At 44.8% G+C, this 23,504-nt stretch overlaps 1 protein-coding gene across 4 annotated transcripts in view; it reads right to left on the reverse strand.

Annotated features, from left to right (window-relative positions):
• Nucleotides 1-23,504, reverse strand: part of LOC146404127 (uncharacterized) — a 53,224-nt gene that overhangs the window by 9,477 nt on the left and 20,243 nt on the right. For 3 of the 4 annotated variants that reach the window (XR_014844265.1, XR_014844266.1, XM_085023131.1), the window contains one exon: nt 906-1,012. The exons of the other annotated variant lie outside the window; for it this stretch is intronic. Coding sequence is in view for 1 of the 3 variants with exons in the window: in XM_085023131.1 (XP_084879257.1) it covers nt 906-1,012 (107 nt within the window). In the remaining 2 variants the exon portion in view is untranslated. The remainder of the gene's footprint in view (nt 1-905; nt 1,013-23,504) is intronic. 4 annotated transcript variants of the gene reach the window in all.

Genomic DNA, 23,504 nt, shown 5'->3' on the forward strand with positions numbered 1-23,504 from the left:
TGCCTGATTTAGTGGCATGGAATTTTACATGACATTGTCTTTAGCATTATGGTAATACGAGTTTCCGTAACAAACAATGGTGGTTGACACAAATAAATATTTATTTCCTGATCATGTAATTGTCCAATTGCGTGTTTTCTATTGGTGGGTTGCAACATTCCTTCACGTAGTGTTTAGGAGCTATCTTGTGGCTCCACTCTTCCCTAGAAACTCAGAGTTCTCAGATGGAAGACAGAACAAAGTATGGATATTCCCCATCAGCTTCTTAAGTGTCTCAGCCTGGAAATGGCACATGTCATTTCCGCTCATATTCCATCCATGATAGCTGGTTATATGGATACAAGGGATGCTGGGAAATAATACCCCAGTGTCAATTCCATGCTTATATGAATATCGGGTAGACAGCTAGCTATCTAGGTCTACCATTAACCAGGAGGCAGACAGACTGACCACCAAGTACCAGTGCATAACTTTCTTCCCATACTTACACGCTTAATGTGTGTGCGTACAAACACACACAACACACACACACTCGAAATCCCTCTCAGTCACCATATCCATCTCAAAGTCCAGGTTCTCTGGATGATATACGGTTCTCTCTCTCAAGTTGGGATATACCTCCTTGTGGTCCAGAGACCTGTGACAAATATCTTCTCTCCACTAACCACCACTCAGAATACAATGAGAAGGCAGAATCAGGACAACCACAATAAAATCCCTTTCAGAAAAGGGAGGAATGGGAGCTACACAGTAATCGCTTGTCCACAGCAATGATGAGTTCTCACTGCGTAGACAGAGTAAAGACTGTTTGCGCCAAGGTGAGGGTGAAATTCCTTGCTTAGACCTTAATTCTGATCTCTGGAGGAATTTCCTTGTCCATTGTTCTTCCTGGTGCCCGACTTTACCTTTGGAGGGTTTGTCCATGTCCGTTGTCCTCCATGGCCTCATCAGAAGTGAGCATTGCTGGGCTGCCCATCCCTGGGACTCCACAGCATTCACAGCCTGCTTCCAGCTAGTACAAATTTGGGAACCTGAGAGTTATTTTATATTACAGGGTGGTTTTGTTTTTTGTTATATTTTTATGCTTTTGAGTTTAGATGGTCAGGATCATGATTTCTCTGACAATGCAATTCTCTCAAAAACAGTAGGCTTCTAATCTATTTGCTTCCAGACAATTTTATGTGCCAGTAGCCATACCCAGAAGTCTCTTCTAGACATAAATCTCTAGACATAAAGCCTATTTCTTTCCTTATTCATGCTTCTCTCAACTCATTGGAGCCTACTCTGAGGTCAACTGAAGTGACAAACTTGAATAAAGCAGTAATAAGTTGGTCTTTTTTTTAATGGATGGAGTCACTCCATGTAACTGTGAAATCTTAATGAAACCTTGTTTCACAAACATATTTTCATCTTAACTCCCACTGTTTGAGGCTCAGATGATTTGACTTTTCTCATCCCTGCACAAAATCCCATAACTCTTTACTCTCCCCATCACCTTTAGTTGTGGTCCAGAGACCTATGACAAAATGGGTCTTCATTAACAGATCACTAAACCTAAATCATTTCAGTGTCTACTTGTGAGGAACTTGACCTAAGACTCTTGCGTTTGTCTGTCTCCCTTTCAGGATGTAAATTTCACCACGGCAATGACTTTGTCATGATCACTAGTATATCCCAGTGCCTAGACCAGTATCTGGGATGTAATTTAAGGTAAAAAATAATATCTATTAATTGAAAGACTGTAATAGGCACAACTAAACATATATTTAGTAAATGAATGAAACAAATTTATTGTTCTCCTTGAGAGATATTCTGATACACACATTTTCTTTCATTTCATTGTATTCAGGGATGCTTTACGGCCCAGTAATGTTTTAGCAACTCTAGTAAATTGGTACTTTGGAAACCTGCCTGGTTGGCCCATGCCCAGCCCTCACTGAGTGAATGAACATGGTGTGTGCCTAGGACTAGGAAGAGCGAAGGACACACAATGGGGGGAAATGAAGTAAGGCAGGTCTTGCCTACGAGGTGCTGTCCAGTTGGGGCAGCTCCACCACTGGCTACCAGGATGGAGCAAGAACTCTATAAGCTGCCACCACCCTTCAGGACAAATAGCCACACTTCCTTTTGGTCAAGCAAGGTGAAAGGCAGGCTTTCCTTGTAGAGCTGTGGGAAAGAAGGGAGGATGGCAGTTCTAGGTGTTTCCCCCTGATTAGATAAACTCTGGGTCCTGATGCCTGGTCCCATTTTAATCCATAGCTTTTTTAGAACTTTGTAGAGGGTGGGACAGGGCTGGGTGCAGTTAAAATTGGCTAAAAATAAACCCTGAAACAGACATTGTCAGGAACAGGTGCTCTGGGGAAGCAGAGTTTGACTCCTGAAAACAAATAGCTCCCAGGGCGCCTTTGCACAGGGAGGCTACGCACCAATGGCCACAGTGAAGTTTGTTTTCCTTCCCAAGATTTCCATCCCAGCCTCTGCCTCTAATACCACCACATACCACAGCCCCACCACAGCTCTCCCCTCACCCATTGCTTCACCACCTCCTGCCCTAATATAGATTCACGAAGCCACCACCTTCTGACTCAAGGATTATAGAGTTTCTCAAAATAAGTTGTACTGAACAACTGCTGTCCCCAGAAACAGACAGAGTGGAAATTCCAAGGCCTTGGGACAGGGTCTCCCCTGCTTAAGCCCCTGCCCCCTGTGCCCTTGTAGGCGCCTGACCCAGAAGCAAATGGAAAGAGCAAGTCTTTCCATCCCTGTACTCCATTTTTACATCAAAAAGAGGTTGGTCAGGTCTAGGTCAATGCATTTAATGCCCATTGATAGCAAGAAACTATTTTTTATAGCTTTTATTTTTATTTATTTCTTTTTGCTTCTTAGGGCTGCACCTGTGGCATATGGATGTTCCCAGGCTAGGGGGTGGAAGCAGAGCTATAGCTGTTAGCCTACACCACAGCTCATGGCAACGCCGGATCCCTGACCCACTGAGTGAGGCCAGGAATCGAACCCTCATCCTCATGGATACTAGTCAGATTCGTTTCCACTGTGCCACAACCAGCACTCTGAAATGCTTTAAATACAATGTCCTGTAAGCTCATATATAGAACTGGCTAAACTGAGCAGCCCCAACTGAGTTTGTGAGGCCTGGAGAGATGCGTTGCTGGGCCTCACCCACTTAACTCCGTCTCTGTCTCTCTCCCCTGTGGGCCTGGACAAGCTATAAGGATCCCTTCTGTCATAGCTCAGGGAGGAAGAGTGTGAGGCCCAGGCTGCCCCAGCAGGAAGGGACACACTGAACAGAGCCAGGAACTGGAACTGAATTACACATGAGTAGATCTTCCTTCTAACTTGTGTCAATATTGCACCAAGGAAGCTGGGCCCAGCTGAGCCTTCAAGCCAGTGTGTGTATGTTTGTGGGGGGAAGGCAGTGCAGACAGGGTGGCAGGCAGCTTCAGCCAAGAGGATTGAGGCCTTCAGGGCCAGGAACCCAGGCAGGGCCAGAGACCACAAGCAGATTGACCTGGCCCAAACAGAGCTACAGTGTTCACAGTATTAGCATTTGCTGACAACAGTGGGGAGAAGTCATGAAGGATACAGTTCATGGACAACATTGAAGGTCCATAGGAAAAGCCTGAATTTCATCCAATAGTCAATAGGGAACAGCTGTAACTTTCTGAGCAGAGAAACATCTCATGAAGGGACTCCCAGAAGAATAGTGGCTGTGCTCACATAAAATCAGCTCCGAAGAGGCACAGGTCTGGAGTCTAAAAAAAACCTTTAACAAGCCCTTCATGGTGTCTCTTCTTCCCTGCCATCATTTCTGCTTGTCTACGTTTAGATACCCAAACATTCTGCCCAGGGTTTTGCTCAGCCTTCCTAGTGGTGTCTACCTTCCATCACCCATCACCCAGATCCATCATCCTTTACCCTGATGTGGTGGTGATTCTCCTGAAACACAAACCTGGCACAACATGGCACCCCTCCCCACTCCCCACCTCCACTCCCTCAGTGGATCCACTGATTAAAGTCCAACTCCTAAGCCTGGCTGCCAAGTCCTCCACAGTCACATGACAGCCGTCCTTCTCAGCTTTCTCCTTAGTATACCTACCCACACTTGCTCATTGACACTGCCCCAGCCTGCATCACCTTTCTGGCTGATTCAGGCCCCACCTTCCACCAGGCTCCTTCCCTTCTGTAATTTCCCTTACCTTCTCTCAAGTATGCTGTTGAAGAGCTATTATTCCTTAAGGCTCAGTTCTAATCTCATGTCCCTTGAAAATCCTTTTAAGATCCTTTAGTCTGAAATAGTCTCTCAAGACACCACATCTGTGTATTCAGTGTATCTTGTCTAGCACTTATCTGTCTGCTGAGTATCAGAGTTATTTATAAATGTCTGTTTCTATTATGTCGTATGCTCTTAGAAAGCAAAAACAGAGTTGAAATAAATACTCAAATGTCTTATGTTGGCTAGCAGTATTCCCCCTTTTGGGGGAATAGTTATATAGATACTTTAAAAACTAAAAGCACCCATTTTGAGTCCAGGACACTCTGAACTTTCAGGCCCCAGACACTTCCTACCCCTTGTTCTATGGTAGGTGAGGTCAGCTCTAGATAAGAAATGCTACCAAGTAGGCCAAGAACCTCCCACGCCCCTCCCAGCCCAGTGTTGTGTCTAACAGTGGAGCCAGGCTGGAGATTTGGAGAAAGTATGGCCATCGATATCAAAACACTAGGTTGTCATCCTTGGCATGGCTCTAGTCCCTTTGCTCCCACTCTGGATCCGTAACTTGAGGCTGACACGTTGCTGAATCTATGAAGACTGTGAGGAAACACAGGCCCGAGCAATGAGGAGAATGGTTATTTAACAGAAACAGCAGCCATCTGAGAAAATTTGTGGAGCGTGCCTATGAGCTGGGCTCTGGATCAAAGACTATGGGAGATACCACCCTAAAAGGTAAAGAACGATGGTTAAGTACAAGTCCAGACAGTCTGCAACCTATAGGTAGGTTGTGTTCCTGGACCACATTTGTGGAAGCCTAGCATGCATGCTTCAAAGAAACTATAAATGGGAGAGTGAGGCTTTTGGGCTATCACACAAAAGCCAGTTGAACTCATAATGCGGCTAACTATAGTACCTTACCACCACAGAACTCTAAAGCAGTCTTTAAAATCTGATTCCAAAGTCACTCTGCCTTCTAATATGGGAAACTCCACCAAGCACAGCCCCAGCACAGCCATGGAGGTCCTCTCCTCTGCTCAGGGCCACCACAGTGGCAGAAAGCAGTTCTGAGTGTCTTGTGCCCTCAGCCAGTATTAACGGCAGAGGAGAGTCTCTGACGCTTCTGGTGTTTAAGTGGGTGCCTGAGTGTTCCTAGCAGCGAGGAGGAGAGGGGAGTTCAAATGCTTCCTTCAGAGACGTGAGTCCTTGGCTGGAATGGCCATTTGTACAAAATGGGATGTTCACAGAGTGTGATTTGTAAGCCTGGAAAAGCCTACCTGCTTAATTAGACAAGCTGGAGAATATTAGAGCTGAAAAGGTCTTTAAAATCAGCTAATCCAACTCCCACATTTTATAGAGGAGGAAACAGACACAAAAGAAGTTAAATGACTTGCCTGTGGTTACACAGAATGAGTGGCACAACCAGGCTGTGAATCTAGATCGTCCACGGAGCAAGTCATTTCACCTGGGTTCAGTTTCTTCCTCTGCTAAGAGGGGGAATCTCTTCCTTTCACGCCCAGGGTTGTGGGTGTTATGCACAGGACATCCTTAGGAAATCTTTGTAAACTGCAAAAGGCCTTGCAAATGGAAGCTACTTTTATATCCTTAACTCCCAACTGTCTCTCAAGCCTCTCTTCAGACTTAGTAGTGCAATAAAGTGATACAGGAACCAGCTATGCAGAGGCAGGATACCCCAGAGGCAGCTCTGAATCCTCTTGGTCTACAAGCCTATGAAGCTGTGTGGCCTATTAACCCTTGGCCCATTTTTCCTTTCTTTTACTCCCAAAGTTGACATTTCTTTTTGGACAGGCAGTAAATAAATAAATAAATAAATATGCTCACTCTTTGATCCAAGCAAGAGGAGCCCAGTCTCCTAGAGAAGGTTTCCAAGCTTCAAGTATCACACACACTTGTGGAGTTCCTGCTATGGTGCAGTGGGTTAAGGACTTGGTGTTGCCACAGCTGTGGCATAGGTGGCAGATGCAGTTTGGATTTGATCCCTGGCCTGGGAACTTCCATATGCCATGGGTGCAGTCTAAAATGGGGAGAGAATGAATGCTTGTAAGGGGCAACACTAGAAACACCCCCAGGTGGCTATCAGAATGGCACTGGGAGCTCTCTGGTGTCTTCCCACAGGAGGCGCTAGAAAGCAGGGAGGCCCCAGCAGAAGGGCCTCTGGGAAGAAGCTGCTTCCCTCCAGGTGCCCCCTTTGCCCTTTTGAACATCGAGGTTTAGGGTCCGCCTATGTTCCATTCTCTCCCACTGGCAGATATTCTTGCAATAAGTTAAACAATATTTTGTAATTATTTGCCATTGATGGGTCACTTGTTTTTTCAATTACTTGATGCCACTTGAAGAAGCATTCATCCACTACCACTATTCGGTTACAGTGTTTTGGTACCTGGTGGGAGCCTACATATCTGGGTGTAGATGGCGTACAAGGAGGTCCTTGTTGAGTTCTGATTGGTTGATTTTCCTTGTGGCTCAGTTGGTTCCACCATCTCTCTGAAGGCAGGAAATAATCATTTCTCGGTGCAGTCACACGGCAAATGTGTTATCTCTTATAAAGCATGGAATAGCGGCATCATAATGCGAGCCAACATTTATGGAGCAGTGAATGTGCTGGGCCTTGTGATGAGCTTGTTACTTGAAAGAACTCATTTAATCTTCACAATAACCCTCTGAGGTGGGTTGGCTGTTTTTACTTGCTTTTTACAAATGAGGAAACTGAGGATAACTAACTTGCCTAGGGTTCCCCCACCAGGAAGTGAAGGAAGTGTGATCTGGTAGAATCCGGTAATGCCCATCTAGGTTAATGGATCTGGTATGTGAAATGCCCAGAAAATGACTTAAAAATAAACTGCTCTATTTATGAAAAGTGCTCTTGTGTGCCTAAGATGGAAAAATGGTCACCCTTCACTGTTCTGAGCTCTTGTTTGAGGGCAGGGCAGAGTTCCCTCTGGTCTGACATGAGCCCTGCGATCTGGAGAGGACCTTGCAAGTAGCAGCCCGTAGGTGGTCACCAAGTTCTGGTGACAGTAGGGTCACTGCTGTACACCAGTCTGAAGAGCCCCCAGAGGGCTGAGCTGAACCCCTCCCCAAGGTCACAGGATTCTGAAATTATGGGAGAGTCCTAAGGAGTGCCACCCTGCCTGAGTCACCACGGGCGTTATACTCGTGGGTGCCCATCCCGTCTCTGGGCAGGGGCTGTGTGTGCTCCTGCAGGTACTGTGCCTGAGCCATACTGGACATTGAAGCACGTGTGACAAAGCGGATGCAAGCCCTCCTCACGGCCTCCCTCACCCCCTCCTGTGGCCTCTACCATCTCCCCTGCCTCCTTCAGGAGGCCACCAGGTGGGATCTTTTGTTGGCATGTTCACCATGTGGGGAACGGTCAGGAGCAGGAAGGGAATGGGGACTGTGGCAGTCTCCCTGTCACCAAAAGCACAGCTGAGACTGGGCCCCTTCCGGCCTCACTCTTAACTCCAGCTGCCACAGCAACCACACCCTCAGCTCAGGTTCCAAGAGTCAAAGTGGCTGTCCCCAGTGACCCCTCGGGGACTGACAGAGCTGAAAACAGACTGAAAGTGACTTGACAGAAAGCAGACTGAGTCAGAGCTTAAAAACCATGCCTTTCTCAGCCCCAACCCCATTCTGCTCCTGACTCTGTCCCTTATCCAATAGACGTCCAAGCTGTCTGTTATACGCAGTGGGAGGATGCTGCTTGTATAAACGGAAGATGTTGCCCTGGTCCTTTAGAACTTCTCTGGGAAAGATCTCAGTCAGTGTGGTATAGACACACAGGAAAGCCCAGGAGGCTACAGACCCATATCACAGAGATCATGGGAGGATCGCATGGCCTCTGCCAAGCTTTGTGGTTCTGTTAAATTTTAATCCATGAAAGCTCACTTCCTCTCCTTCAACAGGGAATACTATGAAAACAATTGCAAATAGCCAAAGATATCTGGACAGACTCTTGCCAATTACCAAATAGAAGCCTTTTGCTTCCAGGTGAAATTGCACCCCTCCCCCATCCTGACCAGCCCCACTCAGCTTTCTTACATGTGGTCATGGAATCTAAGATAGGGCTGACAGTGCCTGAAGTAACCTCATCTTTAAGCTTGGCCATGATCCTCCAGGCCAAAAAAGGGCAAAAGGCAGGGAGTCCGCAGTCAAGAATCATGACAAAAGCTCTTCTAAAAAGTCTGATTTGGAAGTTCCCTTGTGGCACAGGGTGTTAAGAATCTGGTGTTGTCACTGCAGCGGGGTGGGTCGGATCCCTGGCCTGGGAACTTCCACATGCTGCAGGCATGGCCAAAAAAAAAAAAAAGTCTTATCTACTTATGTTTGCTTTTCGCTAAACTTTTGTCAATTCTGTGTTATCAAACTCTTGCTGATTAAGGTCTGATTAATTACATATGGAGAAATAAAATTAATTCTTTAAAACTAAGGGGTTTTGTGGGAGAAGATCAGATCTTTCAAAACATGAAGTCCAGGCAGAGAGAAACAATAAAAGAGGTCCGTGGTGGCAAAAAGATTGCAAACTACTGACCTCATCCAGCACTCTGATTTTACGAGCCAGGAAAGGAAACGGAGCTGCAGAGACTTGTCTGGCTCACACAGCAGGCTAGTGGCAGAAATGGGGTGAACCAGACCTCCCTTTCCTGGACCAGTGCTTCCAGGGCTCCCACACTGTAGCATTCTCAGTTCCTTTCCCTGAACCTGCCTTTGCTTCCTGATTTCCCTCACATCGCTGGATGGCGCAGGGAGGCAGGAGCACACTGCACCCAGAGGGAAGGAGACCCAGAGCCCCAAGAGCAGGAAAAGCTGGAGACTAGCGACACCCACTGCTCAGGCTGTGATGAGAAGTGCAAGTGTTCTGGCCAAAGGACTTCAGGACAGGAGCTTAGGGGGACAATGAGGAAGACAGATGGAGGTGGCTGAAGGAAAGCACACTGGACAAAAATGAAAGCTAAAGATGGCTTCTGCTTTCTGGAGGCCAAGCCTTCCTTATCAAAGGGGTACTGAGGATGTGAGACACTTATTCCACTAGCTTGTGATGGCAAATCACTGAGCCTGTGGGATGGAGCAGATAAGCATGTGGTTTGGAAAAGAAAAGGGAAATAGTAAATTGGTACAACCATTATGGAAAACAGTGTCAAGGTACTTCAGAAAAGTAAATATAGAACTACCATATGATCCAGCAATCCCATTCTCCGGCCTGTATCCGGACAAAAATTTCCTTGAAAAATATACATGCACTCGTATGTTCTCTGCAGCACTATTCACAAATAGTCAAGACATGGAAACAACCTAAATATCCTTCAACAGATGATTGGATTAAGAAGATGTGGTATATATACACAATGGAATACTACTCGGCCACAAAAAAGAAGAAAATAATGCCATTTGCAGAAACATGGGTGGAACTAGAGACTCTCATACTAAGAGAAGTCAGAAAGAGAAAGACAAATGCCATATGATAGCATACATATCTGGAATCTAATATATGGCACAAAAATAAACCTTTCCACAAAAAAGAAACTCATGAACTTGGAGAACAGACTTGTGGTTGCCGAGGGGGAGGGGGAGGGAATGGGGTGGACTGGGAATCTGGGGTTAATAGATGCAAACTATTGCCTTTGGAATGGATAAGCAATGAGATCCTGCTGTACAGCACTGGGAACTATATCTAGTCACTTATGATGGAGCATGATAATGTGAGAAAAAAGAATGTATATATGTATGTGTGACTGGGTCACCTTGCCATACAGGAGAAAATTAACAGAATACTGTAAATCAACTATAATGGAAAAAATAAAAATCATTTAAAAAATAAAACAATTCATGACAAAAAAAAAAGAAAACAAAAGCGAAATTAAAGCAAAGGTGGCAAATGACCACTAACTGTGTAGGGGACACACCTGCCTCTTGAGATTTCCCTGGTCTCCTCTTTCATAGGACCTATTGCCTGCCTCTATAACTCAATTAGTAACAACAAACACTTACATCCAATCTATTCTAGGCAACTCATTCTAGCCTCAGAACAACCCTGTAAGTAGGTACTATTACTGATTCCATTTTATTGGTGGAGAAATGGGAACATAGAGTGTGGTTAAGGAATTTGCCCCAAATCTCACAATCAGTGAGTGGCAGAGCTAGGATTCAGATCCAAGCTGTTTGGCCCAAAGTCTGTGCTCTTAATTACTTGCTATATAATTAACATCCACTGTTGAAATGTTCTTTTCCCCTCTCAGTCTCTGACTGAGAATTCCTGAAAGAATTTCTGTGAGTTCCTGAAGGCCAGGAACTTGGGTCTTACTCATTGTTGTATCCACTCTACTTAGCCAAGTGCCTGGCATATGGTATATTCTCAACAAACGTTTGTTAAATTGAACCGAAATCCCTCTTCAAAATCCTCAAATCCTCCAGATTTCTAAGATTCCAGTAGGTCCCCCTCACTGGCATAGATTTTACCATCTACCATCGCTACCCCAATCCCTACGCACCCAAGAGGCTTGTTTTCATGAGCTGTGCCCCTTAATTAGACTATTTCTCTTTCCCCTCCCCAAGTCTAGAGTACCTCCCATTTGACAAGATGCTACACTCAGCAATCAGAAATATTAATTTATGCTAATATTAACAGCATATAACTTATTGCCTCTCTTAGTGGGATTTCTTAACACAAATGGAAAAACATAAATTCACTAATTCAGACAATCCAACAATTCTTTACAGTCTGATTCATGGAAGGGTAGGGCGAGACAGAATTTTAAAGATCATCATGTTCACTCTCCTCATCCTGCAAAGAATCTGAGTCCTGGAGAGGAAAGTGACCTGTCCTTGATCACACTGCCAGTTAGAAGCAGAGCCAGCTCTCTTAAGCCTTCACCAACAGATAGGAAATGGTCCTTCCCTTCAAGAAGTTTGTGATGCAAGAATTGCTGCAGGTACTTGTAGGGATGATGTTGGAGTAGAAAGACCTTCCAAAATCATTCCATGTAGGTGGCCACTTACTTGGTTGGCCCCTGCTTTGGGCACCTAATGATGGTTCCAAGCAATCTGAGCCAGATGTGGGGAGCCTCTGAAAGTAAGGAAGACATGATAACCAAAGCCAAATATTGCAAGCACCTTACTTAATGTGTGTTTATGGTTTCAACACAAGTAGCACCAATTTTCTGCAAACCCATTTAAAGATCTTTGAATTGATAGAACAGATCAAGAGGAAGGTATGTATTCTTTCAAGTATATAATTTTTTTTTTTTTTTGGTCTTTTTAGGGCCATACCCACCACATATGGTGGTTCCTAGGCTAGGGGTTGAATCCGAGCTGTAGCCGCTGGCCTATGCCACAGCCACAGCAATGCCAGATCCGAGCCACACCTGTGACCTAAACCTCAGTTCATGGTAATGCCGGATCCTTAACCCATTGAGCGAGGCCAGGGATCAAACTTGCATCCTCATGGATACTACTCAGATTTGTTTCCACTGAGCCACAGCAGGAACTCCCAAGTCTTGGATTTTGAGGAACATCCCAGTTTAGTACATTTTTATTTTAGCTAGTCCTCTCTGTTGGTTGCCTGCAAAATGCTGTTTTTATTCATAGCTCCAATTCCCCTCTTTCTACTTCTACACTTTTCTTGACTGATCTCATCCCATTCTCAAAGCTTCAGTTTCTAACTTGACCCTCAAATCCTCATCAACTGGCAGTTCTCTGCCCTAAGCCCTGGATTGCTATATTAAATGTCTTCTGGACATCACCTAGATGACATCGCAGTCTGTTAGAATCCATAACTTCTAGGAAGGCTTCATCAATCCTTTTCTCCAAGACGTACCCTCTACCTACTACCCCACCAATCAATATTCTGTGATATACTCTCATAGCACTCTGTGCCTAAAATTTATTATTATTGATAACAGCTGTGAGGATTAATTTTATGTTTCACCTTGACTAAGCTCTGAGGTGTCGGATACTTGGTCAAACATTCTGGATGTTTCTGTGAGGGTGTTCTGGGATGAGATTAACATTTAAATTGGTAGTCTGAGTAAAGCAGACTGCCCTCTATAAAGTAAGCAGGCCCTATTCAATCAGTAGAAGTTCTAAGTAGAACTTAACAATTAAATTCTAATGCTCCTGAATAGGGGAGAAGTCTCTTGCCTGATGGCCTTTAAACTGGGACATCGCTTGTCCTGGTTCTACACAGCCTGCTGGCACTGGGGCTGAACTGGGATACCAACTCTGCAGATTTTGGACTTGCCAGCCTTCATGGTCACATGAGCAAAGTTCTTATAATAAATCTCAAATAGTCTATTGATTCTGTTTCTCTGGAGAACCCTAACACAATAAAAAGTAATAGCTATTTATGGCCTTGTTTTAGTATGTGTTATAAGCACAAACACATCTTAACTGCACTTAAATTTCTCTACAACCATACGTGGCAGGTATTATCTCTACTTTATAGGTGAGGAATCAGGCTCAGAGTGGGATAGGAATATGACCAACATACTCTCATTCCAAGGTCCAGCACTAGGCTGTACTCATGGACTTTGCAATTTTCTGGTCATCTGTGTGTCATTCTCATTAAACTAGAGGTTTCCTTTCCTCTCTCTGTATCACTCAAATTCATTACATCCAAAAAAAGAGAGACTAGCTTATCTTTTCTTCCAAGTTCCTGACGATAGATATTCTGGTCATCTGAGGAAGAGAAGTTAGACAAAGTGGCAGGGAGCCCTAGAGGCCTTAGATTTTGGGTATGCTGAAAAGCGTTACCACAGAATTCTACAGAGAGTGATGGAAACTTCCCACCACCAACACTCTCGGCATAATGCCTCATGCCTACCCACCATGTTAATATCTTTCTTGCCAAGATTTCCAAGTCTACTTATTCATTTACCTTATAATTTTAACCCTGAGAACACACAACTCCAGTTTTATGATAAAAGTTGGTGGAAAAAGGAAGGAACTTCATTCATTTATTTATTCATCCATTCGTATCTATTGAGTAGCTACCATTTGCCGAGTACTGGACAAGGTATCGAGGTTGACAGACATTCCTAAATTACAGATCCAGGTAGATCTCTTTTAAGTATATGTTCCTATATGTAACCAGGCATACTTTGCGTTCAGAAATAGAAATGGTATGAGATGTGCTATATAAATACAAGATATGTTTTTGAGGAAATTTGAGGACATCAAAGGTTTTTCAGCAGTATCTGAAGTCTGGCAGCATCATGCAAAATGAATTAGAGAAAAATGAGAGATACTGATGGCAGGGAATTAAATTACAGAATAGTTGCAGTAAGTTGGAGAATCCTGTAATTAGGCATAAGCTGATAATGTTCTGGCCTCGGATACCGAAAGCAGAGATGAAAAGGGGGTGGGTAGGTGAAAAAGTATTGCAAAGGAAAAACTAACAAGATAGGGTGACTAGAAGATGTTAAGGGAAGGAAGAAAAAGTGACCCTAGGGCTTTGAGTGAGATGACCAGGAGCATGGAACATTGGAAGGAGGGAAAGGTTTGGAGGGAGAAGCGCTATTTCAGATACACTGAGAGTGTGGGAATGCGTCTCTGGGAGGGGCAGCCTGGTAGGAGATTGGTGAGGTGAAATATACAATGACACAAACCATGCCTTCCTGTTCCATTCAAACACCCCTTTAGTTGATTCATGAGAACACTATACAATCATTTTAAATGATGTACTTGGAAATATATTTATTAACATGAAATGAAGTTTGCATATTAAGTGGGAAACATGAGAAGAAAAGTCTGGAAGGTCTTACCCCAAATGTTTACAGTGGTTATCTCTGGGTGGTAGTATGATTATGGTGATTTTTTTTCCCCTTCTTTATACATGGCATTTTTATTTTATTTTATTTTAGTCTTTTTAGGGCCACACCTGCAGCATATGGAAGTTCCCAGGCTAGGGGTCCAACTGGAGCTGCAGCTGCCACCCTATGCCACAGCCACAGCAACACTGGATCTGAGCTGTATCTGAGACCTCTGCTAAAGCTTGTGGCAACACCAGATCCTTAACCCACTGAGTGAGGCCAGAGATTGAACCTGCCTCCTCAGAGAGACAATGTAGGGTCCTTAACCTGCTGAGCCACAACAGGAACTCTTATAAATGGCTTTTTTTTTTTTTTTTTGGTCTTTTTTTAGGGCCAAACCTGCGGCATATGGAAGTTCCCAGGCTAGGGGTCTAATCAGAGCTGTAGCTGCTGGCCTACACCACAGCCACAGCAATGCCAGATCTGAGCCCTGTCTGAGACCTATGCCACAGCTCACAGCAATGCCGGATCCTTGACCCACTGAGCAAGGCCTGGGATCGAACCTGCATCTTTGTGGATGCTTATCTGGGTTCTTAACCCACTGAGCCACAATGGAACTCCTTGGATGCCGGTCAGATTTATTTCCACTGAACCATGACGGGAACTCCTATAAATGGCATTTTTTAATGTTTGACATAAATGTGCTATTTTGTCCTCATCTGAGACCATTCCCAGATCTAGGACTGAACGAGATCTGCTGCCCCCTTTAGTCAGCGTGGCTCAGAGCCTCCTGGGCTGGGGTCTGGGAGCTTGCCACAACCCTCCTCCTGAAGAACATTCCCTCCTGCTCTCCAAGGCAGCCAACAGAACTACCGTGGCCACAGCTCCACCACCCTCAGCAGTCTCAGTCCCCTCCCAGATGACAAAGCTCCCCACCCACAGTGCATGGCTGGGACACGGAGGGAGCTGTCAGGAGGCGAGATCTGTCCTTAGCCCTCCCCGAGGAGGCAGCCTCCCTTTTGAAGAAATCAGGCTAAGAAGCCCTGTGGAAAGAAGTGGGGAGGGGACAAGGGGAGGTTTGGCCCTGTCAGAACACAGGGAGCTCAGAGCTGGTTGCTCCAGAATGAGCAATGAGACCCCCCAGTGGCCTCAGGCAGTCCTGCCCAACCTCTCTTATCTCTCCCCATTACCCAAGAAGTGAGTGCGGAAACCTTTCTCAGTCCTTCCTTTTTTTTTTTTTTTTTTTTTTTTTGTTGCTTATCTATTTTATTTTATTTTATTTTATTTTAATTTTATTTTCCCACTGTACAGCAAGGGGGTCAGGTTATCCTTACATGTATACATTACAATTACAGTTTTTCCCCCACCATTTCTTCTGTTGCAACATGAGTATCTAGACATAGTTCTCAATGCTATTCAGCAGGATCTCCTTGTAAATCTATTCTAGGTTGTGTCTGATAAGCCCAAGCTCCCGATCCCTCCCACTCCCTCCCCCTCCCTCCCCCTCCCATCAGGCAACCACAAGTCTCTTCTCCAAGTCCATGATTTTCTCTTCTGAGGAGATGTTCATTTGTGCTGGACATTAGATTCCAGTTATAAGTGATATCATATGGTATTTGTCTTTGTCTTTCTGGCTCATTTCACTCAGGATGAGATTCTCTAGTTCCATCCATGTTGCTGCAAATGGCATGATGTCATTCTTTTTTATGGCTGAGTAGTATTCCATTGTGTATATATACCACATCTTCCGAATCTCAGTCCTTCCTGATGCAACAGAAGGAGCACGGGATCGGCCCCAAAGCACGAGAATTTGCATTCGGGCTCTACCACCTACTCATCAAATGTGAGCCAGGCACTGTCACTCAACGTGTAGTAACTCATTTAATCCTCACACCCACCCTAAGAAGCTGCTGCTGAGGATGTTCCTGTTTCTCCCCACCTCAGGAGAACTGCTGAGTTCTCCTCTCACCTTGAACTTCTCTCTACTGACAGTGCTTCTCCATCTCAGCTAAGCTCCTGCCAAAACCATCTCTATCTCCTCGCTTCTTTTTGCTTCTCACTAACCACAATCCCCTTTACTCCAACTGCATCAGTGGAGTCCCCCAGTGATCTCAGGCTGCCGACTCCTGTGTAGATTTTCCTCATTTTACACCCTCTCAGCGCATTTGATTAAGCTGACTGGTATCACTTGTTTAGCTTCCAAGATACTGTTTCGCCACTCCCCAGCCCTCTATTCACTTGTTGTCTTCCAGAATCTAGTTCAGACTCCACATCTCCAAGAAATCATCTCAGATTCCTGCCTCTCTTCCGTCGAGCCAAGGGCAGCCTTTACCATGTTACCTCTGGACATGGTGCATGTCCTCTTAGTTGTACTTATCATGTTTCATTATAATTTGTTAACCTGTGTCCCCTATGAGACAGAGTGCTCCTTGAGGGCAGAAGTCATACTCCCTTTCTCTAAGTATTTAATATCTAATAGGTCCCCAATAAATTTCTCATTAAATAAAATAGTAACTAATAATAAATTGATGAGGATGGCCAGGCACACAAATAGCCCACTTAGTAAGTCTGCCGGGAGTTCTCTTGTGGCACAGCAGATTAAGGATCCGGCATTGTCGCCACAGTGGCTTGGTTGCTGCTATGGTGTGGGTTTGATCCCTGGCCTGGGGACCTCCATGTGCCACGGGCTTGGCCAAAAAAAATAGTAAGTTTGCTAAGGAAAGACAAAAGGTGGTTGGAAATAGGAAGAAATAGTAGAGAAATGTGACTCTGTGTGTTTGTTTTGTCTGGGGGATGGCTAAGACCTGAGAAAAAACAGTCCCAGGAAAGAGAAGAGGTTTTAGGGAAGGGGAGAGCTAATCACATCTGCAGACTGAGGGGAAAAGCCCGTGGTCAAGGAAGAAGCGAGGAACGGGTGCAGGGAAGTGACTGAATCAAGAGCATGAGGAAAATCAGGACAGGCTCCAAGGCACAGGTGGAGAATAGCTGTGGACAGAGGAGAAGCCAGGGCTATCCCCTCATCAGCTCAGCCCTGCCCTTCTCAGCTGCCACCTGCCCTTTTACCACCCCTGCAGCAGGGGCTCCCACTTCCTCAGGCACTAGCACATCTGCCACCACCTCAGTTGCCTGCACTGCCAAGACGCAGTGGGCAGGAAACCCAGCTGCTTCTCTGCTTCATGATTCCTGGGCCCTGGTGGCAGGATCGCCATTAGATGCTAATAATTCCTCTCCTGGACCATGGAATAGGGCCATCATGTGCCCCTGGTTCACTTACAGCCACCCTAACCCCAGAACTTTGTCCTTTGACTTCATCCTTCTACTTACTATCATTCCCACCTTAGCTCTTAGGCATGACAGAGTCAGAGTCATTGTGGGTGATACGCTATGACAATTATATATACTGTGCATGATATAGAAGAAAAACTCTTAGTGTGTGTGTGAGTGTGTGTGTAAGTGAGAGAGAGAGAGGGAGGGAAGGAGAGAGGGAGAGGGAGAGGGAGAGAGAGGGAGGGAGGGAGGGGGGAGATGGTGGTGTTGGGAGGGGGTTTTCGATGCAGGAGAATTGGTTTTTAGCTCAGATCTCAATCAGGAAGTTATTCACTCCAGCAAAGGCACTAAATAGATGGGGGTCAGAAAACAAAGATGGGTCACTGAGTGCTCAGAGAAGTGTAGAGAGCCGGCTGGAGCTGCAGCTTCTTGCAATATGAGAGTGAGAAGCTGCTCCAGAATAATAATCAGGGTAGGCAGACAGGATTTTACAGAGCTTTATGTCCAAATATTATTTGACAAATATCTGAGTGCTGACTATGTGCCTGGCACTGTGCTAGACACTTAGAGTTATAAGACTCAACAAAATAGATCAAAATCACTACCCTTAAGGAACTTACATCCTAGTGTGGGAACACCAAAAAATAAACATCTGAAATAGGTAAATGATATGGTATGTTAGAAAGTAATAAAAACTATGGAAACAAATAGACACTGACATGGCCCCTAGTGACCCCATCTTGTGTTTCCTCCCACACTGAATAGGACTGGTCCATGACACTGGCTGGATACTGCAGAAGTGATGGTATGTCACTGCAGCTTCTGCCTGGCTGCCTCTTGGACCACTTGTTCTGGGGGTAGCCTGCTGCCTTGTCATGAGGGACAGTCAAGCAGCCCTGGGAGAGGTTCACGTGGGGAGAAACTGAGGCTTCTGCCAACAGCCACGTAAATAAACCATGTCTGAAATGACTCTTCCCACTCTAGTCAAGCCTTCGGATGATTGCCATCTGGGGTGACATGTGACTACATCCTCATAGGAGATCCCAAGCCAGAACCACCAAGCACTCCCTAATTTCTGACCCAGAGAAACTGTGAGAGGTAAGAAATGTCTATTGTTGTTTTAAGCTACTCAGTTTTGGGATAATTTGTTATATAGTAATAGTTAGCTTAAAAAAAAAAAAAGAGCAAGGTGGGGTGGGGGCTGCAGTTTGAAATAGGATGGTTCAGGTACGCCTCACTTCAAAGGAGACATTTGAGCAGAGATTTGAAAAGAGGTCTGGGAAATAGGGAGGCAGATACCTGGGGAAGGGCATCGCAGGCAGAGGACAGAGCCTGTCCAAAGGCCTCAGGTGAAAGAGCACTCAGAGGATGTGAGGAACAGTGAGGACTGTGTGGCTGGAGTGGAGGGGGAGAGAAGTTGGTGATAAGGTTGGAGAGGTCACGGGGGAGGGGCAGTGACTAATCATGAGAAATGCAAAAACGACTCTTGGATTTAGCTCCACAGTATAACAGTAGTTTCAGTGAACCAGTGGGGATCAACACCTGCTTGGAATGGGTTTATAAGATAATGGGAGAAAGGAAATGGAAGAAGCCACTCTTTCAAGGAGTTTTGCTGTACAAGGAGAAATGGAATGTAGTTGTGGGAGAAAGCGAGGTCAAGAAAAGATTTATTTTTGGGATGGGAGAAATGACAGCAGATGGACATGTTGATGAGAATGATCTAGTGACAGCAGATGATGGGGAGAGAGGCTGGACTGATATTCTGGAGTAGGTGAAAGGGGATGGGTTTGAAGGCACAAATGGAGGAGCTGGAGGTACAGAAGAGAAAGGGTTTGTCTAAGGAAAGGTCAGAAAGAGAGAACATGGAACAGTATGATAGGAGGGCAGATGTCAAGGTGGGAGGCTGTGGCGGTTCTTATCTGATTATTTCTCCTTGCTCATTGAAGGAAGTCAAAGATTTTCTTGGCGATACAATGACAAAAACTGTGTATAAAATGAACTAGTAGATAACAAAGACAGAATAAAGGCCCCACAGAAGAAAAACCCATCTCAATAGAGCCTATTGTTTAGGGGAAAAAAATTGCATGGCACATAGAAGAAAATCCACAGACCTGGGATAACTGAACTATGACTTTGATAAGAACGCAGGTAAGGAGTTCCCGTCGTGGCGCAGTGGTTAACGAATCTGACTAGGAACCATGAGGTTGAGGGTTCGGTCCCTGCCCTTGCTCAGTGGGTTAACGATCCGGCGTTGCCGTGAGCTGTGGTGTAGGTTGCAGACGCGGCTTGGATCCTGCGTTGCTGTGGCTCTGGCGTAGGCCGGTGGCTACAGCTCCGACTCAACCCCTAGCCTGGGAACCTCCATATACTGCGGGAGCGGCCCAAGAAATAGCAACAACAACAACAACAACAACAACAACAACAAAAAAAAAACGCAGGTAATTCTCTTAGCCACACCTAAGGACTTTAACCAGTTCCTTAGCAAGTCCATATAAATCCTTTATAGTTTGTATATGCATTTAGGTGTGTTAGCCATATGGTAAAATGTATAACATTTTCACTGCAGGATGTGAGTTTAGTCACTCTTGATTTTCACATTGCCATAAAGTCCTAAGATAGGAAACATTTTTTAGGTCTTGTTATAGAGAGATATCTGAATTGGAAGGATCTTACCTGACTTTTAAAGTCAATATATGAGTGGTCCATAGACAGAGAATGCCTGGGGCTTTACCACGATGGTGTACCATAATCTATGCCATCATATGATGTAATACTCAAAAATCATCCCTTCACTCACCCCAACAGCATCCAGGGATTGAATTGGTACCCTTATCTGTCCCTTTCCTCCAGCTAAACTGTTTTAGTTTGGGACATTAAAGGGCATTCCTCTTAGAGGCTGCAATTATTAAAACAGGGACTGATCATCAGCTCCAACTGGTCCTGGTCCTCTCTCTCTTTGGGTTCATTCAGTCCACATTCAGACAGAACCTGTGGTCGGCTGCCTAAATGCTCTGACATGCTTTGATATGCTTGAGCTCCCTAAACAGGCAAGCGACTCAGTTCTTCTGCCCCAAACCCTCCCACATCCCCTTTGTTCCATAAACTGAAAGGAGGATAATTCTTTTTTATTCAGACCCATCTAGGATAAGTTAAATAGCCTGCTGATTTTCCCCAAAATACCATGAGCTATTTTCAAGTCTCTCTTTAGGTAGTCCTGGGGGAGGCTGGCAGAGAAAGGGGCTGGGGGAGTGTTTGACTCATGTTTGAGAATTGTTCTACAATAAAGAGATTTAAAAAAAATAATTAGATTCCTTCTGTATGTGACTTTTATTCAAACACAAAGCTTCTCTTTATTTCAGTTAAAAAAAAAAAAAAACACAAACTCTTATTGTGCTTACAATTGCGCGTTACCAAAAGCCTCAAATTAAACTGCAAGAGAATTGAGAAAATAGGGCTATTAACATATTTGAGTTATTTACTGAAGTTGAGTGAGGAGGAAAAAAGACTGTTTCAGCTTCCTGCTACCTTCACTCCCCCCACCCCCACCTATTTCCCTTTCTTCCTCTGTCTGTGACGTTGGCAGGGGAAATGGCTTTGGAGAATGCTGTGAGGGGACCTAGGCAACATGGTCCTGCCATGGCTTTCACTGGCTCTCATATGGGCCCTCAGATGGAGTGCAGACTTGGTCCTCTAGCCCCTCCTTTTCATATCATTCCAATTGGAATCATTCATTCCATGGGCATTGAGTTCCTACTGTGTCTAAAGCACTATGATCTATAATGAGGGAGGAGCGGCTTAAAGAATTAAAAGACATGGTCTCCTTAGAAGGAAGAATTACACACGAAATCAGTAAAGCACTAGATTTTTAAAGTCTGTATGTTTAAAAACACCATGTTAGGAGAGGAAGATGGAGGAAAACTAAGATTTTTTTCCTCTGCCTCTTATCTTCCAGCCAAAGTGCCACAGGACTCAGGCATCATATCTCATTTACCCTTCACATTAAAACCAGGACATAGATAGAGCTCCCTTTTAGAGTTAAGGGGAAAAACATCTTGGGAAGAATGAAGAACTTCCAAGACTGCGCAGATGGTAAGAAAAAAGAGGTCACTTACTTTCAGTGAGAACAGAGGAATATGCTGGAATTTTAAGGACTGACAGGAAAGAGAAGCAAGGGCAACCCAGGTTGAGTTGAGGAATTCCTGGAGCCCACTGTAAGCAGGAGAAGGGTTTTATTAGGGAACAAAGTCAAAAGCCATCCTACCCACAGTGTGACAGTCCATTATGAAATAAAATCCTGCATGTGCTGGGAAACACAGAGATGTTAGATCCAGGACTTGTGAGAAAGAAGAGTCTCAAACTCACCACCATGCAGCATCTCTTAGATGGAACTGGCCCCCTGGGGAACTGCTTGTACTGAACTGAGCTTTGATATGGTCACGCCTAACACAACCATCCCAGTGCAGACCATAAGAATTGTTGAGGAACTCCCATTACATTACACAACACTTTCTTTATGAGATTCTTGTAGAAAATTTTTCTTTCTGGTTTTAGGACTAAGTTGGATTTTTATGTGTGTGTGTGTATCATATCATACATATATGATACCTATAACCTATCAAGAATAGATTGTTACAGCTGCTATAGATTACTTTCACCTCATGACCCCGTGACTTGGGCAATTAGTTAGCTTCTCTCTTTCTGACCCATCTCCAGCAAGCTTGGACCAACTGCTGGCCCACCAACAACCAAGAGTTGGGGCTCTGAGGGCTATATATATAAATATATATTTTTATATATATATTTGTATTCCCCTCATTGCTCATTTTTCCTTTTATTAATATGCTTTAATTAATATTTTAAATAACTTTAATATCTGATCTTGATCAACTGCATCTCTATGAGTATCTTAAATCCTTTTCTAGAACAAAGAGGAGGGGGAGGAAAGAAGGAAGAAAGGTGGAGGTAAGGAGAGACTACTAAAAGTCCCAGGATCCCATGAAAGCCTAAGTCAGAAAGCATGACCAACTCTTAACAATCACAGGGTAGTGGAGAGTACAGAGCAAAACAAAAGTCAAGAGTAGAAACTGCATCAGGCAGAGCATCTAAGCTGCTCGACTACAGGAGCCATGAAGCAAGGTGCACTGTTAGGAGGAGCTCCGTAAGCAAGGACTCTGTGACCCCACCTAGATTTTCAAGTCTAACAAGGAAAGAGGGGGGAGGGAGTTCCCATTGTGGCACAGTGGTTACGAATCCGACTAGGAACTATAAGGTTGCAGGTTCGGTCCCTGCCCTTGCTCAGTAGGTTAATGATCCGGCGTTGCCGTGAGCTGTGGTGTAGGTTGCAGATGCGGCTCGGATCCCGCGTTGCTGTGGCTCTGGAGTAGGCTGGTGGCTACAGCTCTGATTTGACCCCTAGCCTGGGAACCTCCTTATGCCGCGGGAGCGGCCCAAGAAACAGCAAAAAGACAAAAAAAAAAAAAAAAAAAAAAAAAAAGAGGGGGGAATAAAGGAGATGAAATGTTGCCAGATCATTAATATTATCTCTGGATTAAGCTTCTGCTTCTGAAAGTTTCAGTGATTTTGTTAGACCTATGGTAGGGAAGTATATATTTATACTTAGGTAACCTGGAATGCTCAAAGTCTCTGGCTTGCAACACCCAAGTGACCACTGCCCAAGCCCCTGTCCTCTATAGCTGCAGGAAGTCTAGTCTCATCGGGCTCCCCTTCTCAAGGTTCTCTAGCGATCGCTGAGAAAAGCTGACTTGTTCCATAAATCCTCTCCGTCACATGTCATCTCAACCAGAGCTCTTGTCCCAGAACATCAAGATGCCAAGACCCTGCTGTCAACCTCTTGTCATCTCATAACTTGATTTTCCAGGAATAGCAGCTTACTCTATATACTGTGCCTTAAGTGTGAGCACAAACATATTCCTTAACACCCTATACATGGCTAACACTGGTCTCATGTGTAATAACATCTTTGGGACAAGGAATGTACGCCAGAGAGAGTAGCTGACAAATGCTGTTCCCTCTCCGTGCTCTGAATCCAGGCTCCATCTCTACCAAACCCAGAGCTCTTCCTCTCTTCGGCTCAGAGCCCGCCTCCTTTCTCTGCCTCCGTAAATGGGCACATCCACTGCCTTCTATCGTCTTACAGAGCGTACTGGGGCCTCTACTTGGTGACAAAATTGGCCTCTTCGATACAAAATAAAAGCATAGGGCATGCCAACCAGCCAGTCTGGTTT

The sequence above is a fragment of the Sus scrofa genome, chromosome 4 (genome assembly GCF_054392235.1).
Source record: "Sus scrofa isolate SSC_HxYL_T2T_F1_AM1 chromosome 4, Sscrofa_HxYL_maternal_Yorkshire_Landrace_v2.0, whole genome shotgun sequence".
Taxonomy (NCBI): Eukaryota; Metazoa; Chordata; class Mammalia; order Artiodactyla; family Suidae; genus Sus; species Sus scrofa.